General features: G+C 47.4%; 9 protein-coding genes across 9 annotated transcripts; 4 read left to right on the forward strand and 5 right to left on the reverse strand.

Annotated features, from left to right (window-relative positions):
- Positions 1 to 1,056: 1,056 nt before the first annotated feature.
- Positions 1,057 to 3,024, reverse strand: BDBG_03257 (uncharacterized protein). The gene is made up of 4 exons (XM_002626047.2): positions 2,804 to 3,024; positions 1,940 to 2,744; positions 1,583 to 1,761; positions 1,057 to 1,444 (listed from the first exon to the last, which is right to left on the reverse strand). The coding sequence occupies exons 2-4, from the start codon at positions 2,282 to 2,284 to the stop codon at positions 1,411 to 1,413; spliced, it is 558 nt and encodes a 185-aa protein (XP_002626093.1). The 5' UTR covers positions 2,285 to 2,744; positions 2,804 to 3,024; the 3' UTR covers positions 1,057 to 1,410.
- Positions 3,025 to 4,209: 1,185 nt separating this feature from the next.
- Positions 4,210 to 6,385, reverse strand: BDBG_03258 (uncharacterized protein; the record flags this gene model as incomplete). The annotated part of the gene is made up of 2 exons (XM_002626048.2): positions 5,434 to 6,385; positions 4,210 to 5,357 (listed from the first exon to the last, which is right to left on the reverse strand). Exons 1-2 carry the CDS (start codon positions 5,543 to 5,545, stop codon positions 4,210 to 4,212), a joined length of 1,260 nt encoding a protein of 419 aa, XP_002626094.1. The 5' UTR covers positions 5,546 to 6,385.
- A 152-nt stretch (positions 6,386 to 6,537) lies between these two features.
- Positions 6,538 to 7,913, forward strand: BDBG_03259 (uncharacterized protein). The gene is made up of 2 exons (XM_002626049.2): positions 6,538 to 6,861; positions 7,038 to 7,913. The coding sequence occupies exons 1-2, from the start codon at positions 6,816 to 6,818 to the stop codon at positions 7,640 to 7,642; spliced, it is 651 nt and encodes a 216-aa protein (XP_002626095.1). The 5' UTR covers positions 6,538 to 6,815; the 3' UTR covers positions 7,643 to 7,913.
- On the reverse strand, positions 7,812 to 8,840 carry BDBG_03260 (uncharacterized protein; the record flags this gene model as incomplete). The annotated part of the gene is made up of 2 exons (XM_002626050.2): positions 7,812 to 8,694; positions 8,779 to 8,840. 2 exons carry the CDS (start codon positions 8,838 to 8,840, stop codon positions 7,812 to 7,814), a joined length of 945 nt encoding a protein of 314 aa, XP_002626096.2.
- A 25-nt stretch (positions 8,841 to 8,865) lies between these two features.
- On the forward strand, positions 8,866 to 13,146 carry BDBG_03261 (mitochondrial pyruvate dehydrogenase kinase). The gene is made up of 2 exons (XM_002626051.2): positions 8,866 to 9,109; positions 9,195 to 13,146. Exons 1-2 carry the CDS (start codon positions 8,913 to 8,915, stop codon positions 10,369 to 10,371), a joined length of 1,374 nt encoding a protein of 457 aa, XP_002626097.1. The 5' UTR covers positions 8,866 to 8,912; the 3' UTR covers positions 10,372 to 13,146.
- BDBG_03262 (propionyl-CoA carboxylase beta chain) lies at positions 10,364 to 15,501 on the reverse strand. Its single transcript, XM_002626052.2, has 3 exons — positions 11,664 to 15,501; positions 11,013 to 11,595; positions 10,364 to 10,941 (listed from the first exon to the last, which is right to left on the reverse strand). The coding sequence occupies exons 1-3, from the start codon at positions 12,357 to 12,359 to the stop codon at positions 10,463 to 10,465; spliced, it is 1,758 nt and encodes a 585-aa protein (XP_002626098.1). The 5' UTR covers positions 12,360 to 15,501; the 3' UTR covers positions 10,364 to 10,462.
- On the forward strand, positions 13,151 to 15,649 carry BDBG_03263 (carboxylase:pyruvate/acetyl-CoA/propionyl-CoA). The gene is made up of 3 exons (XM_002626053.2): positions 13,151 to 13,268; positions 13,364 to 14,114; positions 14,170 to 15,649. The coding sequence occupies exons 1-3, from the start codon at positions 13,219 to 13,221 to the stop codon at positions 15,382 to 15,384; spliced, it is 2,016 nt and encodes a 671-aa protein (XP_002626099.1). The 5' UTR covers positions 13,151 to 13,218; the 3' UTR covers positions 15,385 to 15,649.
- A 10-nt stretch (positions 15,650 to 15,659) lies between these two features.
- BDBG_03264 (uncharacterized protein) lies at positions 15,660 to 17,092 on the forward strand. The gene has a single exon (XM_031721173.1). It carries the CDS (start codon positions 16,383 to 16,385, stop codon positions 16,800 to 16,802), a length of 420 nt encoding a protein of 139 aa, XP_031577625.1. The 5' UTR covers positions 15,660 to 16,382; the 3' UTR covers positions 16,803 to 17,092.
- A 5-nt stretch (positions 17,093 to 17,097) lies between these two features.
- BDBG_03265 (DNA mismatch repair protein PMS2) lies at positions 17,098 to 20,587 on the reverse strand. The gene is made up of 4 exons (XM_002626055.2): positions 20,519 to 20,587; positions 20,361 to 20,457; positions 20,210 to 20,296; positions 17,098 to 20,128 (listed from the first exon to the last, which is right to left on the reverse strand). The coding sequence occupies exons 1-4, from the start codon at positions 20,555 to 20,557 to the stop codon at positions 17,148 to 17,150; spliced, it is 3,204 nt and encodes a 1,067-aa protein (XP_002626101.2). The 5' UTR covers positions 20,558 to 20,587; the 3' UTR covers positions 17,098 to 17,147.
- Positions 20,588 to 20,591: the final 4 nt, after the last annotated feature.

Raw genomic sequence — 20,591 nt, forward strand, 5'->3', positions numbered from 1 at the left:
TTGACGAATGCACTTTCTTGACTACTGCATCCACTCTCTTAGACATGTAATGTCATCTCATTCCCCAAACAGCAATCCCGCGTTGTTTCGGTGGGTTTGTGGGGTTTTGCTCTTTTTGTTTTCACTTTCATGCTTCTGAATCTGACATGTCGTGCTTTTGAAGTGCACTTTCCCCCCCCCCCCCCCCCCCCCCCCCCCCCAAAAACCACCCCCGCCCCCCGGCCCAGCGCCTGCAAGTCAACCACCCCCAAGATTCTGCTTTCCGGCAATATCCAGTAGCCAGTAGCCAGTAGCCAGTAGCCACGGAAAAGTCACCTATAATAATAACTAACAGTTATATCCAGCTGCGGGGTAGAGCTTGGCTGAGCTGAGGTAAATTACCTTGCAGCAAATGGAATATTATTTAGGGGCCGGGGGGGGAGGGGGGGGGGACGGAATATGGGATATATATTATTACTAATTACTGTACAGTACTCCGTGGTTACATGGGAGTTGGCACAGAACATTATGCAGGGCTTTCTCAGAATGTGCGTATAGGCGTGCGTGCATCGTGGCCCCCCGTCCGCCTAGGCGATATATGGGTATGGACTGATGGGGGGGGAAAAGGGGGGGGGGTTGGCCTGGTTGATGATGTGCATGTAACTATCTGCCATAGCCTGACGACTTAATTAATTTTTAAAATATGTTTGGTAGATTGATAGATTCAATTATTATATATATGTGTGTGTGTGCGTTTCAATGATCCGATCGTTGAGAGAAGAAAAGAAATGGATATATGTAAGTTATATGTATCTATCTAGTATGTAACTACGGTATGGTTTGGTATAAGGGCATGAAAATTGATTTCGGGGAGATGGATAACGGACGGCCTCCTCCCAAACCTCCTCCCTCTCTCTTTTGATTGTATGTAACTACTGTAGTTACATGTAATATACGTACGGTAACATTAACCTTGCTAATTCTCACCACCTTGCATTGCATTGTTGCTCGCATCTTTTCTCAATGCATCTCTCTAGTTACCCCTAAAATCTTTTTTTATTTAACTAACTAGATCCCCCCCCTCTCTCCCCCCAACTCGACTTCATCTCCCAAAATTGATATCGAGGGTTGTTCCTCGCCGGGTATATGTATGGTTGCGTAATATCAGCGGATAGACGCAGGACGGAACAAGTGACAAGTTGCCCTTGGAAGTGAGAAGGCAAAAAGCGCCGAGGAATCACGAGGGCATTTGCTTAGATAAGTGACACAAGAAGAGGGGAATCGACCCTGACTATCGCGTAAATATATAGAATAGTTAGTTACACATTTTCGTCATTATTACATCACAACGAACGAAGAGCAAACAAAGGGGACCCGCCACATTCCCACCGCCAATAGCAACGCAACCGCCCCATCTCCCCTCCTTTCAACCTAGGCCGCGTTGAAACTGACATGCGGGTGATCCCTTCTCGATATATTATTAGCCGATGAATATGACGAGCAGCAACGTGAAAAAGAAGAAAAAAAGAAAACCGAGAGAGGAGAAAATCGGAAGCCGAGAAGAAAAGATAACTACTAGTTACTATAGTTACGGAGTACATACCAGTGATTAGCTGTAACGGAGCCTCTGTCTTCCATATCTCTCCAGTTTTCCCAGGCCGTAGGAGCCTCGCCGTTGCTGGGATTCCAGATCTTCTGACCCCAGATGACATACATGACGTTCAGACTCTTGTGGTTATTCATCACCCATTCGGCAACGACTTGACCTTTGGGGTTGTATGACTATTTTTCTTTTTTGTCAGCAGGAACGGCTTTGAAACGGAGCGATAGATATGGGGTAGAAAAAATCAGGCGAGGTGATAAAGATCGCCCCAAAAAAAAACAAAAAAAAAAAAAAAAAAAAAGAAAACGGGGAGCGAACGAAAATCAAAAGCAAGCAGATTTGGAACGACATAGTTACCCCAACCATAAGATCCAAAGCTAACCCCTTCCCATGCTCCCCCGCTTTATCAGCATAGCACCAAACGACATGAACAGCCCCTTCATTCGCGGCAAGAATCGTCTCGCCAGCCCTGACGACATGCGGCTCGCAATTGCGCCCGGGAATCTCTGGGTGCGGCGGCTCCGTGCAGCATTGGATGTGTGCGGGGTCGTTGGGGCAAAAGTTGGGCGTCGAGGTTTTGTTAGCGGACGCACATTCTTTGGTCGAAATACATGTTCCCGTCTGGTAGTATACTGTGCAGGAGCTTTGCGCGACGGCGAGGCTGGCGGAGAGGGAGAGGAGCGCAAGGGCAAGGAAGCGCATTGTTGGCGATTGGTTTTTTTTTTTTTTTTTTTTTTTTTTTTTTGGTTTATGTGAGGGTACTTCGATAGTTTGGAGACAAATGAGTTAATTGATGCTTTTTTTGCTTGGTAGTTAGTTTACTGGCGGAGGGAGAGAGGGGTTTTTTGGGGGCCTCTTCTTTATAGAAAGAGAGCATCTCTAAAGATGGCGGCATTGGATATCAGAACCATGTCCCCCCCCCGACTCGACAAATGAAACAAAGTAAATGTGCCGGTAGGTAGTTAAACTGGAGAATACCCCAGCCGTGCACCTCCACCCCCCTCTCATCTCCCGCTGTGGTAGTGGAAACGATGAGGGCAACAGTGCTGTCCCGTCTCAGCACTGGTATATAGTAATAGATGTGTCTCCAAGTCCCATGCTCGTTCTTGACAGACCCGGTCTAACATGCGGAGTGGGAAGGCCACTCCATATATCCCTAGCCCTTGTTCAGTTAGTTCTCCACTGTCCTCCGAGCAGCACATTTTTTCTATTTGACAGTACCTAGCCTTGCCCGGCTCTTCAGAGGGTGCGCGGGAAAGTTTGGCAGCGATCGAACCACTAGTTATAGATCCGTTTCAACTTCCACGTCCCTTGAACATCTGGATTCGCAATTAAATATTGGGTCAAACCGCGTAGCGTAGCAGTAATGTAGAACAGGATGTGATGAAACAGAATCAAACATGGCTGGATTCAACGACTCCTCCGATCCGATTTATACTTCGATGGGAGGCGCAGGCACGGCGGTTTCACCACTTCGACTCACCCCTTGTTTGATACAGCGGAACCACCCAGGTGATCGGCATGCCGTTGTATCAGGATAAGAGAGCCATATCCTCACTCCTCTGTGTACATGTACATGTACATGTACATATGTACCTACACGAATAGCTTAACTAGGTTAATCCTTCAAAAAATTGTGCATAGAAACACGTGCGTAAACATGATACATCATATTCCCCTGGAGGAAGTGAGCTAGGTATGTAATTCGACTCTCCTTTCAGATAGGTACTGAGGTTTTGAGAACCACATCGCAGTCCATTGCCGCTGATAACTTATAGTTAACTAACTATTTGATTCCCCCTACCTGCCTGCCTCGGCGCGCAGCTACTGAGGATATTTTGAACTATCATCTGCCACTGTAGATAGTGTGTATCTATTCTACTCTGTATATTCTCACTGCAATCAACTTTGAACCTGCCTCCTAATCTCCAGATTCAGATAACTTGCAGAAAACTTTCAGATAACCTCCATACTTGCTACTATCTTCAAAATCTCACAAAACTGTCTCTCAAATCAAATCTTCTATAATCAGCATCTGCATGCTCAGTGTGAGTGAAAGAGTATCAGGATTCCTCTTACAAGCTTGATTCAATCAGGTAATTACTAAATATCTGGATACTGTAGCATAATAGCTCCTGACTATACAATCTTTTGTACAATCTTCATTTTCTCCAAAAACTACTCTCATCAACCAGGGCATCCCCATCTTTTCAACCCATGTGCATCACAGATCCTCAGTGATGCATACCATATACCACTGCAATCCCTCAAACTGTTATCAGATACAATAATAGTTCACGCCCAGTGACAAATTCAATGAGGAAACCCGACGACGAAGAGCGCCAAAACATAGCCAACCGTGAACTCGACCAAACTTACCACTCGTGGCCAGTATTGTTGCGGTGGCGGTGACCTGAAATGTTAACAAACGGCCTAATAAGTGGTCACAGTATCAATCTGATCAAAACGGAGTTTTTCGCGCGCAAACTACTTGCTTCATCACACGGAGCTATACAACAAGTAGGATGATAATAATACCACAGCCGGCAGAGATAATAGCATATCGTGCACATGCATACAAATATATGTATGGTTAAAGACGCCCCACGGATATATAGTTAGCCCCATCAAAAACACGGCCCCATCACCAACCCCTGCTGTCCCCGACTCCGCCTCCAGCGATTACTCAGCTCAATCACTCGAGTCTCAAACGCCCACCACCACCGCTCAAACACTATCTGCCCGACTTCCCACACATCGAGGTCAAAGGGGTTCCCACCGCTCACCCGCATCCCCTCAGCCGGGTCCTCGATATCGTACACTAGATTCATCATGGCCATGGGGTGCGATGCGGAAGCCGGGCGCAGGTCTGCAGGCATGCTGAAGACCTGGATGAGCTTGTCGCGGGTGGTGGGCCATGGGAAGAGGTCGAGGATTGGATGGTGGGGGATTAGGCGCTGGGTTGGGGTTGGTTGGAGGTGGGCGGGTAAACCTTCTAATACTGCTCTGGTAGAGGAACAAGAAGAAGAAGAAGAAGAAGATGATGATGATGATGACGAAGGGGAACGGGCGTGGGAGGGGGATTTGAGTCCCGCTGGGCCTGTGTAGAATGGACTGACGGCGTCCATGGCCCAGATGAGATCCTTGAGCTGTAGCCGTTCGGCAATGGTGAGGACGCCGCGGAGAAGGGATAAGGTTGGGATTTCGATGATGTGGTCGTCTGGGAAGGTGAAGGTGGTTGTTTGGTGGGACTGGAGAGTTGAAGAGAGGTCGTTTGGCGCGAGGTCTTGTTCGCTGATGTTTTGGAGGAATTGATAGGAGAGAGCTTCCAGTTCAGGAGAGGGCGGTGCAAGTGAGAAGAGAGTTTCGAAACATGAAGGAGACGACGACACTGGTACCATTGAGGAGGACGAAGCAGAAGAGGAAGCGGAGGAAGAGGGAGACGATGACGAGTTGTTGTTCATCAATAATTCTGGAAAGAAATCTGGAATTTCAGGGTGGTCGAAAAAGCTTGATTCAGCATTGGAAGCATCAACGGCGTTAAACGTGTCCAGGAGCGCTTCCTGAACTCGGTGTATCGTCCCCGGTGACGCGGGGGGAATGTTCGCCGTACAGTTCACCTGTTCCTCTAATGGTGGTAATATGTCGTATCCTGACTGGTTTTCAGGGCCACTTTCAGTTGAAAGAAGGCGGTCAGGAGTTGATGCATGCTCCTTCCCGTCTTTGTTCTGTAGCTTAGCTTCCAATGCAGCTAGATGTTCCCTCTTCCGTTTCCCTGAGAAGTTGAATTATTAGAACCTTGTTTGTTCTGTCTGACATGGGAGGCCCTTCATATGTGATGTTTTGCTCACTGTAACGGCGCTGTGCAAGCACGTTTAGAACCCGTTTCCGCTCCGTAGCGTCATCTGAAATATCCGGAACCGCAGGATCATTGGTCTTACGGCGTTGTCTTTTTGGGGTCATTATCTATATAGCTAGGGCTTCCAGGGGCGCGCGCACTCCTCCTCTCTGTTGATTCAAGCCTGAAGAAAGCAAACTGCAGAACGATAGGAAATTTATTTCGCACAACTTTGGCGAGAATGAAGTTTAACGCATGTAACCTAGCTTATTTCAGTAATTAGCAGTCAGGAATCGATATATCCATGACTGACTGATATTGGCGCTTGGGTGAGTCATATACATACATATATATATATATACTCCGTAGTCTTGCTGAATACGAGGTCCAACCCCCGCCAAAACGTCAAACCATAACGTTATGTTCTTGGCATGATCTTCGCAAGGGTTGAGTTTGGCTGTCTTTTCCACACCAAGAGGAGATATTATTATTATTTAATGGCGGGACGACGCAGCAAACAAAACCCCAGTGATAAGGTAGACTACATTAGTTTAGATGTTCGCTTGCAGCTCTGGTAGCTAGCTAAATAAATATAAGGGAAAAAAAAAACAAAGCCCATCCCATCCATGTCCAGAGTAGCTAGCTCACTTAATAAGTGGCTGTCGGGTTCAACATCTCTCATTCCAGATCATAATGTAGTCCATTAGCATGATACCATGAATTTTTTTTCAATCACATCTGAGGTGAAGCGGGAACAGCTGGATCACTTCACAATGTGTTTCGCACGTTGATGATGAATAGCACGCTCTGGCGGAGTCCTGGTGTTAGTTGTGGAAAGAAAATAAAACTTCGCAGATAATTAGTTGTAAATAAAAGATGTACTCAAAGGAACGAAAGAATGAATGACAATTGTGTTTGGTGATCCGTGGTGTGGTGTGTTTCGGGCGTTGAAAATAATATGTCAAATATATTATTTAAGATATATTTTTTTTTTGATCTGGAGATTGCTCTCAAATTATTTTGGCATTTATTATTAACTTAGGGTTTTGGCACAAATCTAGAACTCCCGAGAAGTTCGAGTAAATAATAAATAAGCGGCAAATTCTGGTGTCTGTCTGCTGCAAGGCGCTTCAACCCTGTTTCTTCTTTTCTTCTTTTCTTCTTTTCTTCTTTTCTTCCTTTCTCTCCTTCTTTCTCTTTTATTATTTACTTACCCCTCTCGCCCTCTCGACGCTGTGGTTTTCAATTTTCCTCCCGCCGCTACCCAAAGTTACTGATTGATTCCTCTTTCGCAAACCTGGGGGTACAGAGGTTCAAAGGGCATACATCTGCGCCGTCGGACATGATGTATGTTTCCTTTCTTTCTCTCAACGTTGACGGCTACACTGCGCAATCATGACGGAGAAGAAGGTTTTCTTAGATGCTGCGGATTTTCAAAAAGGTATGCATGCACTCTCTCTCGTTGTCGCGAAAAAAATGAGAGGATGATTTATAGTTATCAGATGATTAATAATAAAAGAGAAAAATAAAATAACTTAACTATAGTTAAGTTAACTAGTTAATCTATCAGCTTACTAATAAATAGTTGGCCAATGTCTTAAAATGGATATTAAACAGGTCTTAGCGCCCTTGATACAGAGCTGGGAAAGAATGCATTCATCGTCGCTTTCGCTCCGATAAAAATAATAGCAGCCGGCGGCTATTTTGCCATCACATACCTCAAAAACCGCACGGCTACGACAGACTTGGACTACATCGCCGACCCCCAGTGGGCAGCTGATGAGGAAATCAAAAAGCCCATCCAAGAGGCCATTTTCGAAGTCTCGACCGCTCTGAATTACAATGAGGAATGGATAAACGAGGACATGGCCTTGTTCGTGGCTGGGAGGACGAGACAACAGCTGTTCGAGCAAGCCGAGCGGCAAAACATTGTCCTATTCAAAGGCGAAAACCTCACCGTCCTTGCTGCGCCGGTCGAATGGGTGTTGGAGCGGAAGATCAGGAGGATACACACCGGTGACAGGGGTCGGAAGGCGGAGTTGGATATGAGTGACGCTTTGGCATTGCTGAAGTATATGAAGGATAGGAAAGGCGAGCTGCTCGACAAAGAGCATATTCGCACCTTGAATTCTAATTCGTTTGATATTATTCCGACGAGAGAAACGATGGAGCAGGTGGCTGCAGCGTTCTGGAGAAAGTATCGTGGGAATATATTCGCTTGAGCTGGAGGAAACTTCTTCCCGGTAGGCTTCCGTTTGGCGAAATTGGTGGTGGCGTATAGATCCGATATCAGTGTTTAATCCTTGAGTTATACCAATCGTAGCGTTCTTTGTTGGGAAGAAAAAAAAAAAAAAAGAATAGGATATATTAAACCCTGTGACTATTATTTTTCTAAATCGTATACAACCAGCCCACATTCGTGACAATGTTTCGCCGCGCGAAAACTTCGTTCTTCCCGTTCTCCTCAAGGACTAATTTCCCCTCACTGTTCACAAACCCCTGGGGAAGGGCACATAAATCCTCCCGGGAAATAGGAGGGACATCTTTCGTCCAAGACGGCCCAATTACAGGCGCATAAGCCGGATAGGGGTCCTCATCAGCTTCCCGCAAAACATGTTTATGGTCTCGTCGCATGCCCAAGCCCAATCTCCAATTAAAAGCATTTACTAGCTCTTCGGCGAGGCATGCTAGAATGGCATAGCGAATAGGATCGGGGTCCTTGGGGTCCTCAATTATATGCAAATCCCACCGACTCCGATTCTGGTACCAAAAGTACTCTGTCTCCTGGCCCATGGGGGCATACTCTCCCGAAGCCATAGATTCATAAAGACGATATAAAGAACGCAAAGGGGTATCTCGTGAACGCCAAACTGGAATGTTGCGGAATGTAACAATATGGTTTCTTCGGGCCATCATTAAGGAGACATTTCCCAACATCTGCTTGGAGGGAACGGGGTCGGAGACTGGATATAACCATGTAGGAAAGGGGTTGAAAAGTTGCAAAAGACAGAGCCACGGCCGGGGATGGTCATGTCTTAACCTGACAATGCTCGCTCGTAGCTTAAGAGGCGATCTGAAATGGATGATACGGTAGTAGAGTCGTAGGAGTCGTAGGCGGAAAGGGAGTTTGCGACGTCGCGGGGGCATATTTCCAATGCCTCGCGGAAATTGACGTTGTGTCAGTGATGGATATAGTCGGTAATCCTTTGAATGATGGGATAAGACGCTTGAGAAATATCGTGGTTCCTTCGATTTCGGTACATGGCCATTGGTGCTGCGAGTTTTGTCCTTGTTCGCTGAAGCTGTAAATAAACTTTGTTATTGTTGCCGATTCGGCATTGAAAAGAAGAGGACTGACTGGGTAACGTGACCCCCGTTAGCCCAGGGATGACTAATCTGGCGTTTATCCATTCTCGTCATCGTCTTCCCCGATCCCTTTCTCCCATCAACATTGTCTTGGGCATTTTAGTAGTTTGAGTATGGAGAGTCATTATGGCACCCATTCTAAGCACTCGTTTTCTAGGGCAGTTGAATTGCTGGGCGTTCCCTCAGCTCCAGGCGAGGAGTCTATCTGCCCTCTCTGCCCATAGCTGGTCCTATCCGCCTTCAGTTTCAGATGTTGCCAAAGATGAGGTAACGAGGCTTGCGTCGAGTCCCCGGCGGCCTTTGACGCTCACAGACCTCCTCAAGTAAGCAAAAGAATGACATGTATATCATTTTCCAGAATTGCACATAGTGGTTCATCATGACAAACTGACAATCGCATCATTCAAGACATGGACGCCCGCCGCTATCACAAGAAGCGCTCCTCGCATCAGCGAACTTTACTCTCTCTTTACTTCCTACTCGTCTAGCCTACCGAATTCAAGCACTGAGAAATCTTCCGTTTATCGTCGTGTCGAATCCGCATATTTCCAAAATTTATAACAATTATTTGCACTCTCTTTCAACCCTCCTTCCGTACCAGCAGCGGCGAATTACAAGCATGGAGGAGGAGATACAGTTTACCGACGTCATGGCTGATCTTGTTCAAACCCATACAAATACTATTCCCGTACTGGCACGAGGATTTCTGGAATGTAGGAAGTATATCAGCCCCGCCGAAGTCACTAAATTTCTCGAAGAGCATTTACGAGCCCGAATCGGTACCCGATTGATAGCCCAACAGCATCTTGCGTTGCATATGGCTTCGCAGCCACCAGTGGATGGCACGAAGCAGGGATGGACTACACCACCAAACTATATCGGAGTAATCGATACCGCACTACGCCCCGCACAGCTTATTCGAACGTGCGAAGAATTTGTTGCAGAAATATGTGAGCTAAAATATGGCGTTCGACCGCGCCTTGTGATTGATGGAGAACCAGATATCACTTTTGCACATATCCCCGTTCACGTGGAATATATCATCACGGAATTATTGAAGAATGCGTTTCGGGCAGTTGTGGAATCGGGCAATGAACGTGAGCCGGTAGAGGTCACTATAGCTGCTGCTCCAGATGTACCAGATCGCCATACACAGGAGCATTCCCTAAGTAGTGAGAAGCCTTCAGATGCTGAAGTGGATTTCCGTATTGGCAAGGACATTGGGGAATTACCTGATAGAAATGAGCTGCTTGCGCCGCTTTACTCCTCCACTCAAAGTATCACGATCCGCATCCGTGATCGTGGAGGCGGAGTACATCCTGATCTTCTTTCTAATATCTGGTCCTACAATTTTACCACTTATAAAGAAGACGATCTTCCAGGTGGAGATAATGGAAACATTGACGCCCTGAATGCCCTCTCCGGTAGCGGAGCCAACACCAGTAGCATAGCTGGCCTTGGCTACGGGTTACCCTTAAGCAGAGCATATGCAGAATACTTCGGTGGCAGTATTGCAGTGCAGAGTCTGTGGGGATGGGGAACGGATGTATATCTAACTTTACAGGGTGTGGGAAAAGTCGAATAACATATCAGATCTATTTTTCTATCTCGAGATGATGAGAAATTAAAAAAGAAAAGAAAAGAAAAGAAAAGAATATCTAGCCATGACAAGAGACTTAAAAGAAGTTCGGCTGAATCTTTCCATTTGCCCTGTCTAATAACCGCTGAGGGATGATGACATCATACACGCGCCCAGCCCAGGCACAGCATATCGAGCGCGTGTCTTTGGGATCGACAATTTCTTCCACCCCAAATGCATTCGCCGTTCTGACTGGATTCATGAGTCGAAGATATTCTTCTTCCAGCTCCTTGTATCGCTCTGCCTTTTTCCCGACCTTCTCTGCCTCTCGCAGTTCATGACGGTGACCAACTTCGATGCCGCCATCTAATGGTAGTGATCCCCATTGCCCGGATGGCCAGGCACATTGCATTGCGGGATCTCGACACCCAACCATAATACCGCCAGCCACACCATATACTCTCCTTGTGATAACGTTGAAAATTGGCATTGTGGTGGAAAAGTAGGTCTTGCCAAGCTCTACACCCCAGCGCATGGTCGCACTTCTTTCTGCTACAGTCCCAATGGCGTATCCGGCTGCAAATATTGTCAGTAAAGCGCTCGTCACTTTTGGTTGAAGGAGGAATTGTCTGTTTGATAGTACTTACGGACGTCAACGAATTGAAGAAGTGGGAGGTTCATCACGTCACACAGCTTCAAAAATCTGGTCAACTTTTGGCTTCCGGCCGCATCTAAAGCGCCACTGTTTACTTCGCAATTCGAGGAGATAAGCCCCACGGGTCTACCTCCCAGTCTAGCAAGACCAGTGATAGCAGTCGTCCCCCATAGCGCCCCGATTTCGAACCATGATCCTTGATCTACCACAGAATTTATGATGGTTCGGGGGTTGTACATTCTCGTTTGCTTTCTTGGGATGATTGTTCGAAGCCAAATATCTTCTCTGCCCTCCGGGTCACTGCACGGAACCACAGGTGGTGCTTCGGTACCGCAATTGGGCAAATATCCGAGAACAGTCCTGAGTTGCTCGAAGCATTCTGCTTCGTTTGCGGCAAGATTGTCTATCGTGCCGTTTGTGCAATGCATCATCGAACCGCCCAGGTCCTGGAAATCGAGACCTTCCTCGAAAGTGGCGCCTTCAACGATCTTCGGGCCGGCGTTGAAGAGAGCACCTATGTCCGCTGCCATAACTGAAAAATGGCAGGAAACGACTCTTGCAGCGCCCAGTCCGATCTACTCGCAGAAAAACAGTTCAGAAAAATACCCAAACGCCCAAATTTCAGAGGGAAAGGGAAACTCACCGCCGGTCCAACGACTGCACCTAAATTCGGCACACCTGAGTTAAGTTGCTCAACCATCGGATGAAACGAGCTGACATGCGGTATGTACGACCATCCCTCCTTTCTGATCGTCGTCACACTCCCACCCCCCGAACTCCCATCCACCAATTTAATAATGGGCAATTTCATCGCAACGGCCATTTTTTCCGCATACATGGTTTTCTCCGCTATCGCGCCGTCCGCGTGTCCTCCACGAATGGTGAAATCATCCGCAGTGAACACGATGGTCCGGCCTCGCAACTTGCCTAGGCCCTGCAGATTGTTGGTGGCCGTAAATGCCACGGGTTTCTCTGTCAGTGGGCCTGTTTGCTGCCATTTCACCCTGCCGCTGACGGACCCTATTTCGCGAAACGTCCCTGGGTCAAGTAGCTGGTCTATGCGTTCGCGGACCCATAGCTTTCCAGCCTGTTTCTGTCTGATGTAGCCTCTATTTTGTAAGTCCGGATTCGCAGCCAAGGTGCGTATGGTTTCGATTTGGCCGAGTACATCGGAGTAGTCTGCTGGAAGGGCGGACGCTGATTTTTTAGTTTTTTTGCTCTTCGGGTTGCTTCCTGAGATTTGTGAGGAGAGCTGATTGAGTCGGTTTGTAGCTTGGTTTTTCGAGTTTGAGGCATCTGGCACGGTGGAGCTGCCGTTTGGGGGTCCGTTGCCTCCCATAATGGCTTCGTAGCTTCTTCTTTCCTCTGGAATGGAATATCAGTAGTTGTCTTGATCGACTTTACAATCAATTCTTCCACTCCGAATTGTACTGTAGGCAGGATGTGCTGGGTAAATAGTAATATTTACTTTCCGACATTACCGAGAGCGAATCGGTTTTAGCAAACAGATAGCCGGATTCCAACCCCAGGAATTTCCCATCCTCATGCTTCAAAATGTAGCTCCTGTGCCCGAACCTATATCGGCTGCTTTTCCGGCTATACAATCCGCAATTGCCGAAATAGGTTACACGGCAAGCCGAAAAACTGCTACACGTGAAGCTGCCCACGTAGGATCGACTTGCGTATAGACGACCAGCTTCAAACAGAACGGTGACAACGATGATTTCCCTTAATCTTTTACGAGAAACCACACATCTATATAGACGCATTCAACCAGTTGTTGTTGTACGTGTGGAGTTTAACAACTGGTTGATGTGTTGTGTAGATGGTTTGATGGGCCGAACCTCGGCCGTTCTACGACTGCGGCAAAACCGATCGTTCCCCGCAACATCGAACCCACCCGAGCTGGGAACAGGCCAGTCAAGGGGTGAAGACATGGAGGAATATATTATTTAAGTTAAAAATCCTTTCGGGAGCAAGGGGGCAGTTGTTTATTCCGGCTTATTTTAAATGAATTCCTTTTGTGCTTCTTTTTTCTGTGTGCGATTGCTACTGAGGCTCAGTCGGCAAAAATAGAGGGTTTATGTTTTTTTTTTTTTTTTTTTTTTTTTTTTTTTCTTTTTTCCACCCCCTGATTCCTGAATGGCAGCGCATATTGTATAAGTACATTCCCGTGGCCAAGTCCTCAAGTAGTAATCATGACTCCTCCGCCAGCGCGGCCCATTAAGCGGCTATTGGTTGCGAATAGGTACGTGGGAACTACGAAATTCAAGGCTGAGATCATAAGGAAAAGAGATGGAAGAACGCTAACACCATTATCTTCTTTTTTGCCGCCTTTATTAGAGGAGAGATCGCAGTTCGCATCCTCCAGGCGGCCCGTGAATTGTCCATCGAGACTTTTGCACTTTACACAGCAGATGACCGCTCGCATTGTGACGTGGGAGCACCGCACCATGTCTTAGCGTTACCATCTCCAGCGTCTTACATGGATATTGCCTTGCTGGTGCAGTTAGTACGGGAGAACTCCATAGACACAATCCACCCGGGGTATGGGTTCCTAAGCGAAAGCGCAGAATTTGCCCAGCGCATATGGGAGGAAGCGGGGGCCAAAGTCATTGGCCCCGGTTGGGAAGTATTGGCAAGGACAGGAGATAAGCTACAAGCCAAGGAGTTGGCTGAGGCATGTGGTGTGCCGATTTTGAAGGCAATGAAAACGCCAACGAACGATATTAACTTGATAAGCCGTTTCGCGGCTGAGGTTGGATATCCTGTCATGGTGAAGGCTGTGGATGGCGGAGGTGGACGGGGGATCCGATTTGTAAAGGGACCGGATGAGCTGCAGTCTGCTCTTGATCGGGCGACTGGGGAATCTCCGTCCAAAAAGGTGTTCGTGGAAAAGGCTGCCGTGGGAGGGTTTCATCATGTTGAGGTTCAGATTATTGGAGATGGTACTGGGCAGGTTAGGCATCTCTGGGAAAGAGATTGTAGTGTGCAGAGGAGGTTTCAGAAGATTGTGGAGTGTGCGCCCGCTATGATGAAAGATAGAGGCTTGATTAGGAGGGTTATCGAGGCAGCATTACGGATTGCGAGTGAGGTAAGTCGCCTTCTTAGCTACTGATGTCAGATACAATAGCTGACTCGGAACGTAGATTAAGTACTTGTCGCTGGGAACTTTCGAGTTCTTGGTCAGCGGGGAACTATCAGAGTTCTACTTTCTAGAAATCAACCCCCGCCTTCAAGTCGAGCATACAATCACGGAATGCATTTCGTCGGTGGATCTTGTCCAGACACAGCTGCTGCTAGCCCAAGGTGTGCCATTGCGAGATATGGGGCTGGGTGATAGGAAAAATCCGGAACAACCACCCACTGCATATTCAATCCAGTTGAGATTATGTGCTGAGGACCCAGGCGCGAATTTCGCGTTGAGCATCGGAAAAATCACTGAATTCCATGTCCCAGGAGGCAATGGCGTCAGGGTGGATACTAATATCTCGGGGTCATCGCCAGTAGTAATTGGCTCCGACTTCGATAACATGATGGCCAAAATAATAGTCACCTCCACCAGTTGGGATTCTGTACTTCGAAAGGCGCGCAGAGTACTGGACGATACAAGAATATCAGGGGTTAAGAGCAACATCGATGTCCTGAAAGGAATCCTCGCAAATCACGAATTCCAGCAATGGCAAATCGATACTCAATGGCTGGAGAAACATCTGGAAGAAATTGTCCAATATGGAAAGCAACTTTCAAGCTCCAAATCGAACCAATCAGGCCTGCCGCCTGCCTCTTCTACCCCTCAAACTCTATCGCTTGGATCGTCCAGCGTCCTCTTCCGCAAAGGAGATGCTTGGTCCGTTGAGTTGACGCCATTGAACTCCAAACGGGGATCCGCTTCCCAAACGCCTCATCACCTTCTGCTTAGTAAACTTCTTCGCAACGAATTCCCAACTTCTCTAAGTGCAGAAATCGAATACACAACTCCGGCGACTGCGACTCAAGCCGCAACAACTACTCCATATCGAGTGACTTTGTCCAGCACATCTGCTTCGTCAAGTTCCCTATCATCAACTCACCGACGAGGAGATCTGAACAATTCTTCTCATATCACTCTTCCGATGAGCGGAAAGCTGACCGAGATGCTCGTGGAAGAAGGGGACGAAATCCAGGAGAACACAGTGATCGCGTTCGTGAAACAAATGAAAATGGAACTCGAAGTGCGAAGCCCGAGGGCGGGGATAGTTACATGGGCATTGGAGCTGGAAAACGAAGAGGGAGAAGATGTACCAGAAGGAATTTTGCTGGCTGAGGTAACGGCACTTCATGCCTCAGCGGAGCAGGTCGTTGGAGTCAAGGGGAAGTTGTGAGACTTCAGAACCAGATCGTATTTCAATATTAAATAGACTCATGATAGAAGTGCTAGAATATTGGATTTTCGCAAATTCCCCCCCCCCCCCTCTTTTTCCCTTTTTTCTTTTTTTCTTTTCTTTTTCTTTTTCTCCAACAATTGGCCAATAGTTATGCATTGGTTGAGAACAATAAAAGCGCCTGTGGTTGTTGGGACGTTATAATTTCCAAAAATAGAACCTCGATCACGTGGAATTTACTACGGAGTACAATTATCGTAATGGAATGTGCTTAAGAAACGGTCAACCTGCTGGACTCAGTGCGGCCGTGATAAGGTATCGCGATAATTTCAGACTGACGAATATCCGAACTAAAGAACGACACAGTGAGCAATTCTCGCCGCGAGCCATCCAAGAGTGTTACAGTTGGAACTGCTGAGAATGACAACGCATTCTTGCAGTAGTTCCCGTCGACTCGACCTATTACGAGCTCCATTGCCCTAAGGGTGTTGGGCAGCAGATTCATAGATCCCTATGCAAAAAGGGCCAGCGGATAGCATTTGAGCCGCTAAGGTAGCTGAATTCCAGGATTTACGGGTCCGATGAGATTTGAGATGCAGTTTCGACTTATTAGGAGGTTTCAGATGTGTTATCGAGAGCATGGCCATACACTATATATACCAGAACAAACCCAGCTCCCTCTCGATGCATGGAAGATGGCATGGAAAGCTTATTAGATGCAGCTACCTGGATAGCGCGTGACCGGCATGGTGGGGTAATGGACGCTCGCCATATCGTTGACTTGCTCAGAGAATTTTGGATTTATTTTCTATGCATCATACTTGAGCAACACGCTCAAGGCCCGCCTCAACTCATCTCCAGCATCTCCAGATACACGAAGTTTTAACGAGCTCCACTGTGCATACATCGTCCGCAAATACCTGCATGTTCTATCAAACCCTGCAGCCGGAACATCAATAAACCAGCATCCATCCTCATCTGTATGAGGTAGCATCTCAATGTACACACCCATGGCCACCACCGCCCCATCCACGCCGTCGAGCACCGCCCATACGCAGGAAACAACCGAAGCCAAGGCCGCTTTTACCGCCTCTCTAACATCCGTCGGAACAAATTTGGACACCGACCTGCGCCAGCGCGCGCAGGCCCTTCATGACAATGACGACGCCCTCAAGAAGCAAGAGGAGAAACTGAAAAAGACAACCCAAGATCTCGCGAAGCAGTCAAAGGAGTTGGAAAAGCTGGCTGATATGGGTAGAAAGGGGCTAAATGAGGTGGGGGACTTGCAGAATTGGGCAGAGCTTATTGAGCGCGATCTACTGATTGCGGAGGAGACGCTGCGTTTGGCGGAGGAGGAGGATGAGAGGAATGGGAGAATGAATCGGAAGCCCGAGAGTAAGTTGAGGAGATGGTTTTAAGGATTGGAGGGGAGGAGGGGAGGAAGGGAGCTTGGATTGTTTATTTTCTCCCGTTATCTATGGTTTTCAATGTTTGACCTGCAGGGCCGGAGGATTTGCGTGTTTCTGGCTATATGTGAGGTTACGAGTCTCCTGTTGTATTGAGCTATTTGGACCCCCGTTTCATTTCCCTTCGGTTACTGTATTCAATAGAATGAATAGTCAAGTAAACATGATCGTCCTTAAAGTATGATCGGATTCCAAAAACTTTTGTAGTTATCCCAAAAAAGAAATCTATTTAACATCCAAAAAAAAAAAAAAAAAAAAAAAAGGCGGTCTCCCTAATAAAACACCGCAAACCCGGGTTTAATCCTCGTCTAAGTCACTTAGGAATCGCTTCCAAACATCTAATCCGGTACTTGCGTGCACATCGCCGCAATTCTCTAATGCTAACTGTGTCGCAGACTCCCATTCATCCCATACGCTCCAATCCCCCAAACTCATAAGATGTCTCATGGTCGGACGCCCATGGGGGCAATTCCATGGCCTATCAATCATCCCCATATGTCTCACAACCCGGTCCATTTGCTTGGTTGTAAGCGTCTTCCCAATCATAATACTAGAACGGCACGCTCTCATCGCGAACATCTTGCGAACTTTACTTGGACGAGGAATATATTTGCCAGCAAAGACATCGGAACCGGAGGTGGGAGATGGTGCAGATTGCGTTTGTATTTGCGGCGCTTCACCAAGTAGAACGATTAACTCCTCAAGATCTCCTGTGTTAAAGACCACTTCCTTGCTGAGTGGTAGGCTGGTAAGTTTGCATCGGCGTCCGATGGGCTCGTTGCCACTCCTGTCCACTTCTACAACAAAGCCGTTCTTTTCCAGGGCTGGAAGATTGTCTATTATGATTTCCTCTTCAACAGCCGTTAGTTCGAGGGTCTTTGGCTTAACGAGTCGTTGGTTTTGCACAACTGTCTCGGCCTGGAGACGTTCGAAGTTGTACTTTTCATCCGATGCATGTTGGTCAATTATAAATACTTCGTCATGTTTGTGGCCTGGGAGGGTTGATGGGTTGTTTGAGTCCCCGCGTGGTCGTGTTGCAATGATAAATCCCAGGTTGAATTGACCGATAATGCGCATTTTGGCGAAGTCTTCTTTGGAGACCGAGAGGGATAGTTGTGTTTCTGCTGACTCTAGTTCTCCTGGTTCCTGAGTAATCTCTCCCTCACTCGTGGTAGAACTGATGTTGTTGATATTCTGCAGTCCCTCTTGAAGCAACTTCATATGAGCCTCGATCCTGGCCAATGACCCATCTATACATCCTACCAGATCGACTGTGGATGTTCTACCAATGGACCGTTTCGATATTCTGTTGACTCTATGGATAGTATCGTCTGAAGGAATTGCCGCCTTCTCTTCCGCTGCTTGTATCAACTCTGCAACTCTCGCTTCTTCCCTAGCCTTTTCCTCTTGTTCGTCCACATAGCTCGTGTCGGAGTCGGAGGCTTCGGCTTCATCATGTGGCTCCGTGGGCCCTGTTTCTTCCATCTCGCCTTCTCCGTGTTTTCCGGCGTCCTCTTCATACTCGAGCTCGCTTTCCCGTTCGGGGTGCATTTCATCAAATTCTTCAGCATGGTGATCAGACAGAGACTCGACTTCTGATGCAGTCTCCACAGCGGCTTGTTCATCTTCGCCACTGATGCTTTCCAGATCGTCATCCACTTTGGTGTCTGGTGCCGCAAACAATCGTAAACCTTGCCCTAGTTTGCTCTTGCTAGTTGAAACGTGAATTCGTCGTTTGGGTCGAGGGGCTGAACCTCCCAAACTCGTTGCACCCAATTTCCGCTTGAACTGTTCTCTACCTATAGTGGACGTGACAGTTCGTTTTCCTACCGTAATAGTTGCGAGTTCGACAGGTGGTCTACTTGGGCGCATTCGATCGAAAGCGTTCTGGATCACATTGGGGGAATGTTGCGGGGAGCAGGTTTGTACTGAATGCAGCGGTTCTTGTCGTAGAAGCGAGGATGCACGAGTAAAGCCTGAGTTAGCCCAATTTTCCGCAGACTTATCTGAAAGCTGGGTGGAAGGGGATGCCGTCGTGCTCTTTTCATTATCACACGATTGAGATTGGGAAGATAAGATTTCGTTAGCCCCGGGAGATATATTTCTCGGTTGCGGAACACTCTCGTTGGCGGTTGAGTATTGTTCTGCAGACAGAGGCAACACCCCGACCTCCACATTCTGCTGGGTTTCAGGAATCTCGTCTGAAGCGTTACTACGACCGGCAAAGCGTTGTACGAAAGTTCTCATCGTTCTTTGCTCATCTTCCTCGTCACTTCCATCAACTTGCCCAAGATCCTCAGATTGTCTCGGCTCGCTTGATTTTGCAGGTTTCTCAGAGCCAAGACTGGAAGGGATATTTGTGCTCTGAGGATACTGCAGCATAGATTGTTTCCGAGAAGCCTGACAATGCGGGACTGTCTGATCTTGACGTTCAAATAACTCAGTCAAAGACGTCTTCAATGACTCTATTAGCGCGCCGGCATCATGGAGCAAAATGGTGCGTTTATCAGGTGACACATTAACGTCGTAAGAATTCGTATCCATTTTAAAGTCGGCAAAGATGAATGGGGACTGAGAGATGTTAAAAGATTTATAAACCTCATTGAATGCCTTTGCAATTTGCGGTAGAGCGCATGGGCGGGAATTGACGAAAAACATCTGGCGGTCGGGGGTCTGCCTGCCCTCCCCGAAAACCGGTTTCGAAATATGGCCTTGCACGAGTATTTTGTTTCCTTCATTAGAACCACCCCCGATTAAACATCTTCCCGTTCCACTCGGCTGAAATTCCAACTCGAGGTCAAGAGGCGTCAAAGAGAGGAGCGTTTTAGCTCCATATATGTTGGATATATTTTCCTTTGTCGTGGCGTTGGATTGAGTTGCAAAAACAAGGACACTCTTCCCTTTAGGCATTTGGTTTTTGACATTAAATCGAACACCAGTGCTGACGCACGCATAGGCATGCAACAAGCCCAGTACCTTGCCATATTCTCTTTTGATATTCTTCTGCAACTCCAGTCGTCGCACGGGAAGTTTGGTGAAAAGGTTCTCGACTGATGTAATTGTTCCCTTTTGGCCTGCCACCACCTGTTTGCTTTTAAGCCTTCCAGAAGTCTCAAATTCCAACCTCGAGGCTTTGGGAGTTTGGTGTGCTTGGGCGGTAATAATATGGAAGTTGGAGAGGGCGCAGAGGGAAGACAAGGCTTCGCCACGGAATCCGAAGGTTTGGAGGGAGGATAAATCATCGAATTTCGACAGCTTTGAGGTGTAGTGCTTTAAAGCTATAACACAGAGTGAAGAGTTAGTAGAAAAGCTTACTAAACGCAGCCGTTGAATTTGTGTGTCGTATGTAGGGACCCTACCAACTGTCTCATAGTCGTCTGGGGATATTCCCTTTCCATTGTCTTGCACCTCGATTAAATCCAGCCCGTTGTTCTTGAATCGGATATCTATGCGGCAGCGCAAACAGTCAGTCAGATTCTCTAATTTTAAACCTGAAACATATCACAATACCTAGAGATGTCGCTCCAGCATCCAGACTGTTCTCCACCAGCTCCTTCACGACGGAGCAAAGGTCGACAATCACTTGACCAGATTGGATTTGGTGGACCTGTCACTTAACAGTTAGCGTTGCGCAGTCCTTTAAAAGGTTCTAGGTAAGGAGTTAGTACCGAACGAGCTTCGATGGCCTTGATGGTGGCCATATTCATCCCATGGTGGTGGTTCTATGCAGGAGTTCATTCT

Source organism: Blastomyces gilchristii, assembly GCF_000003855.2.
Source record: "Blastomyces gilchristii SLH14081 genomic scaffold supercont1.5, whole genome shotgun sequence".
Taxonomy (NCBI): Eukaryota; Fungi; Ascomycota; class Eurotiomycetes; order Onygenales; family Ajellomycetaceae; genus Blastomyces; species Blastomyces gilchristii.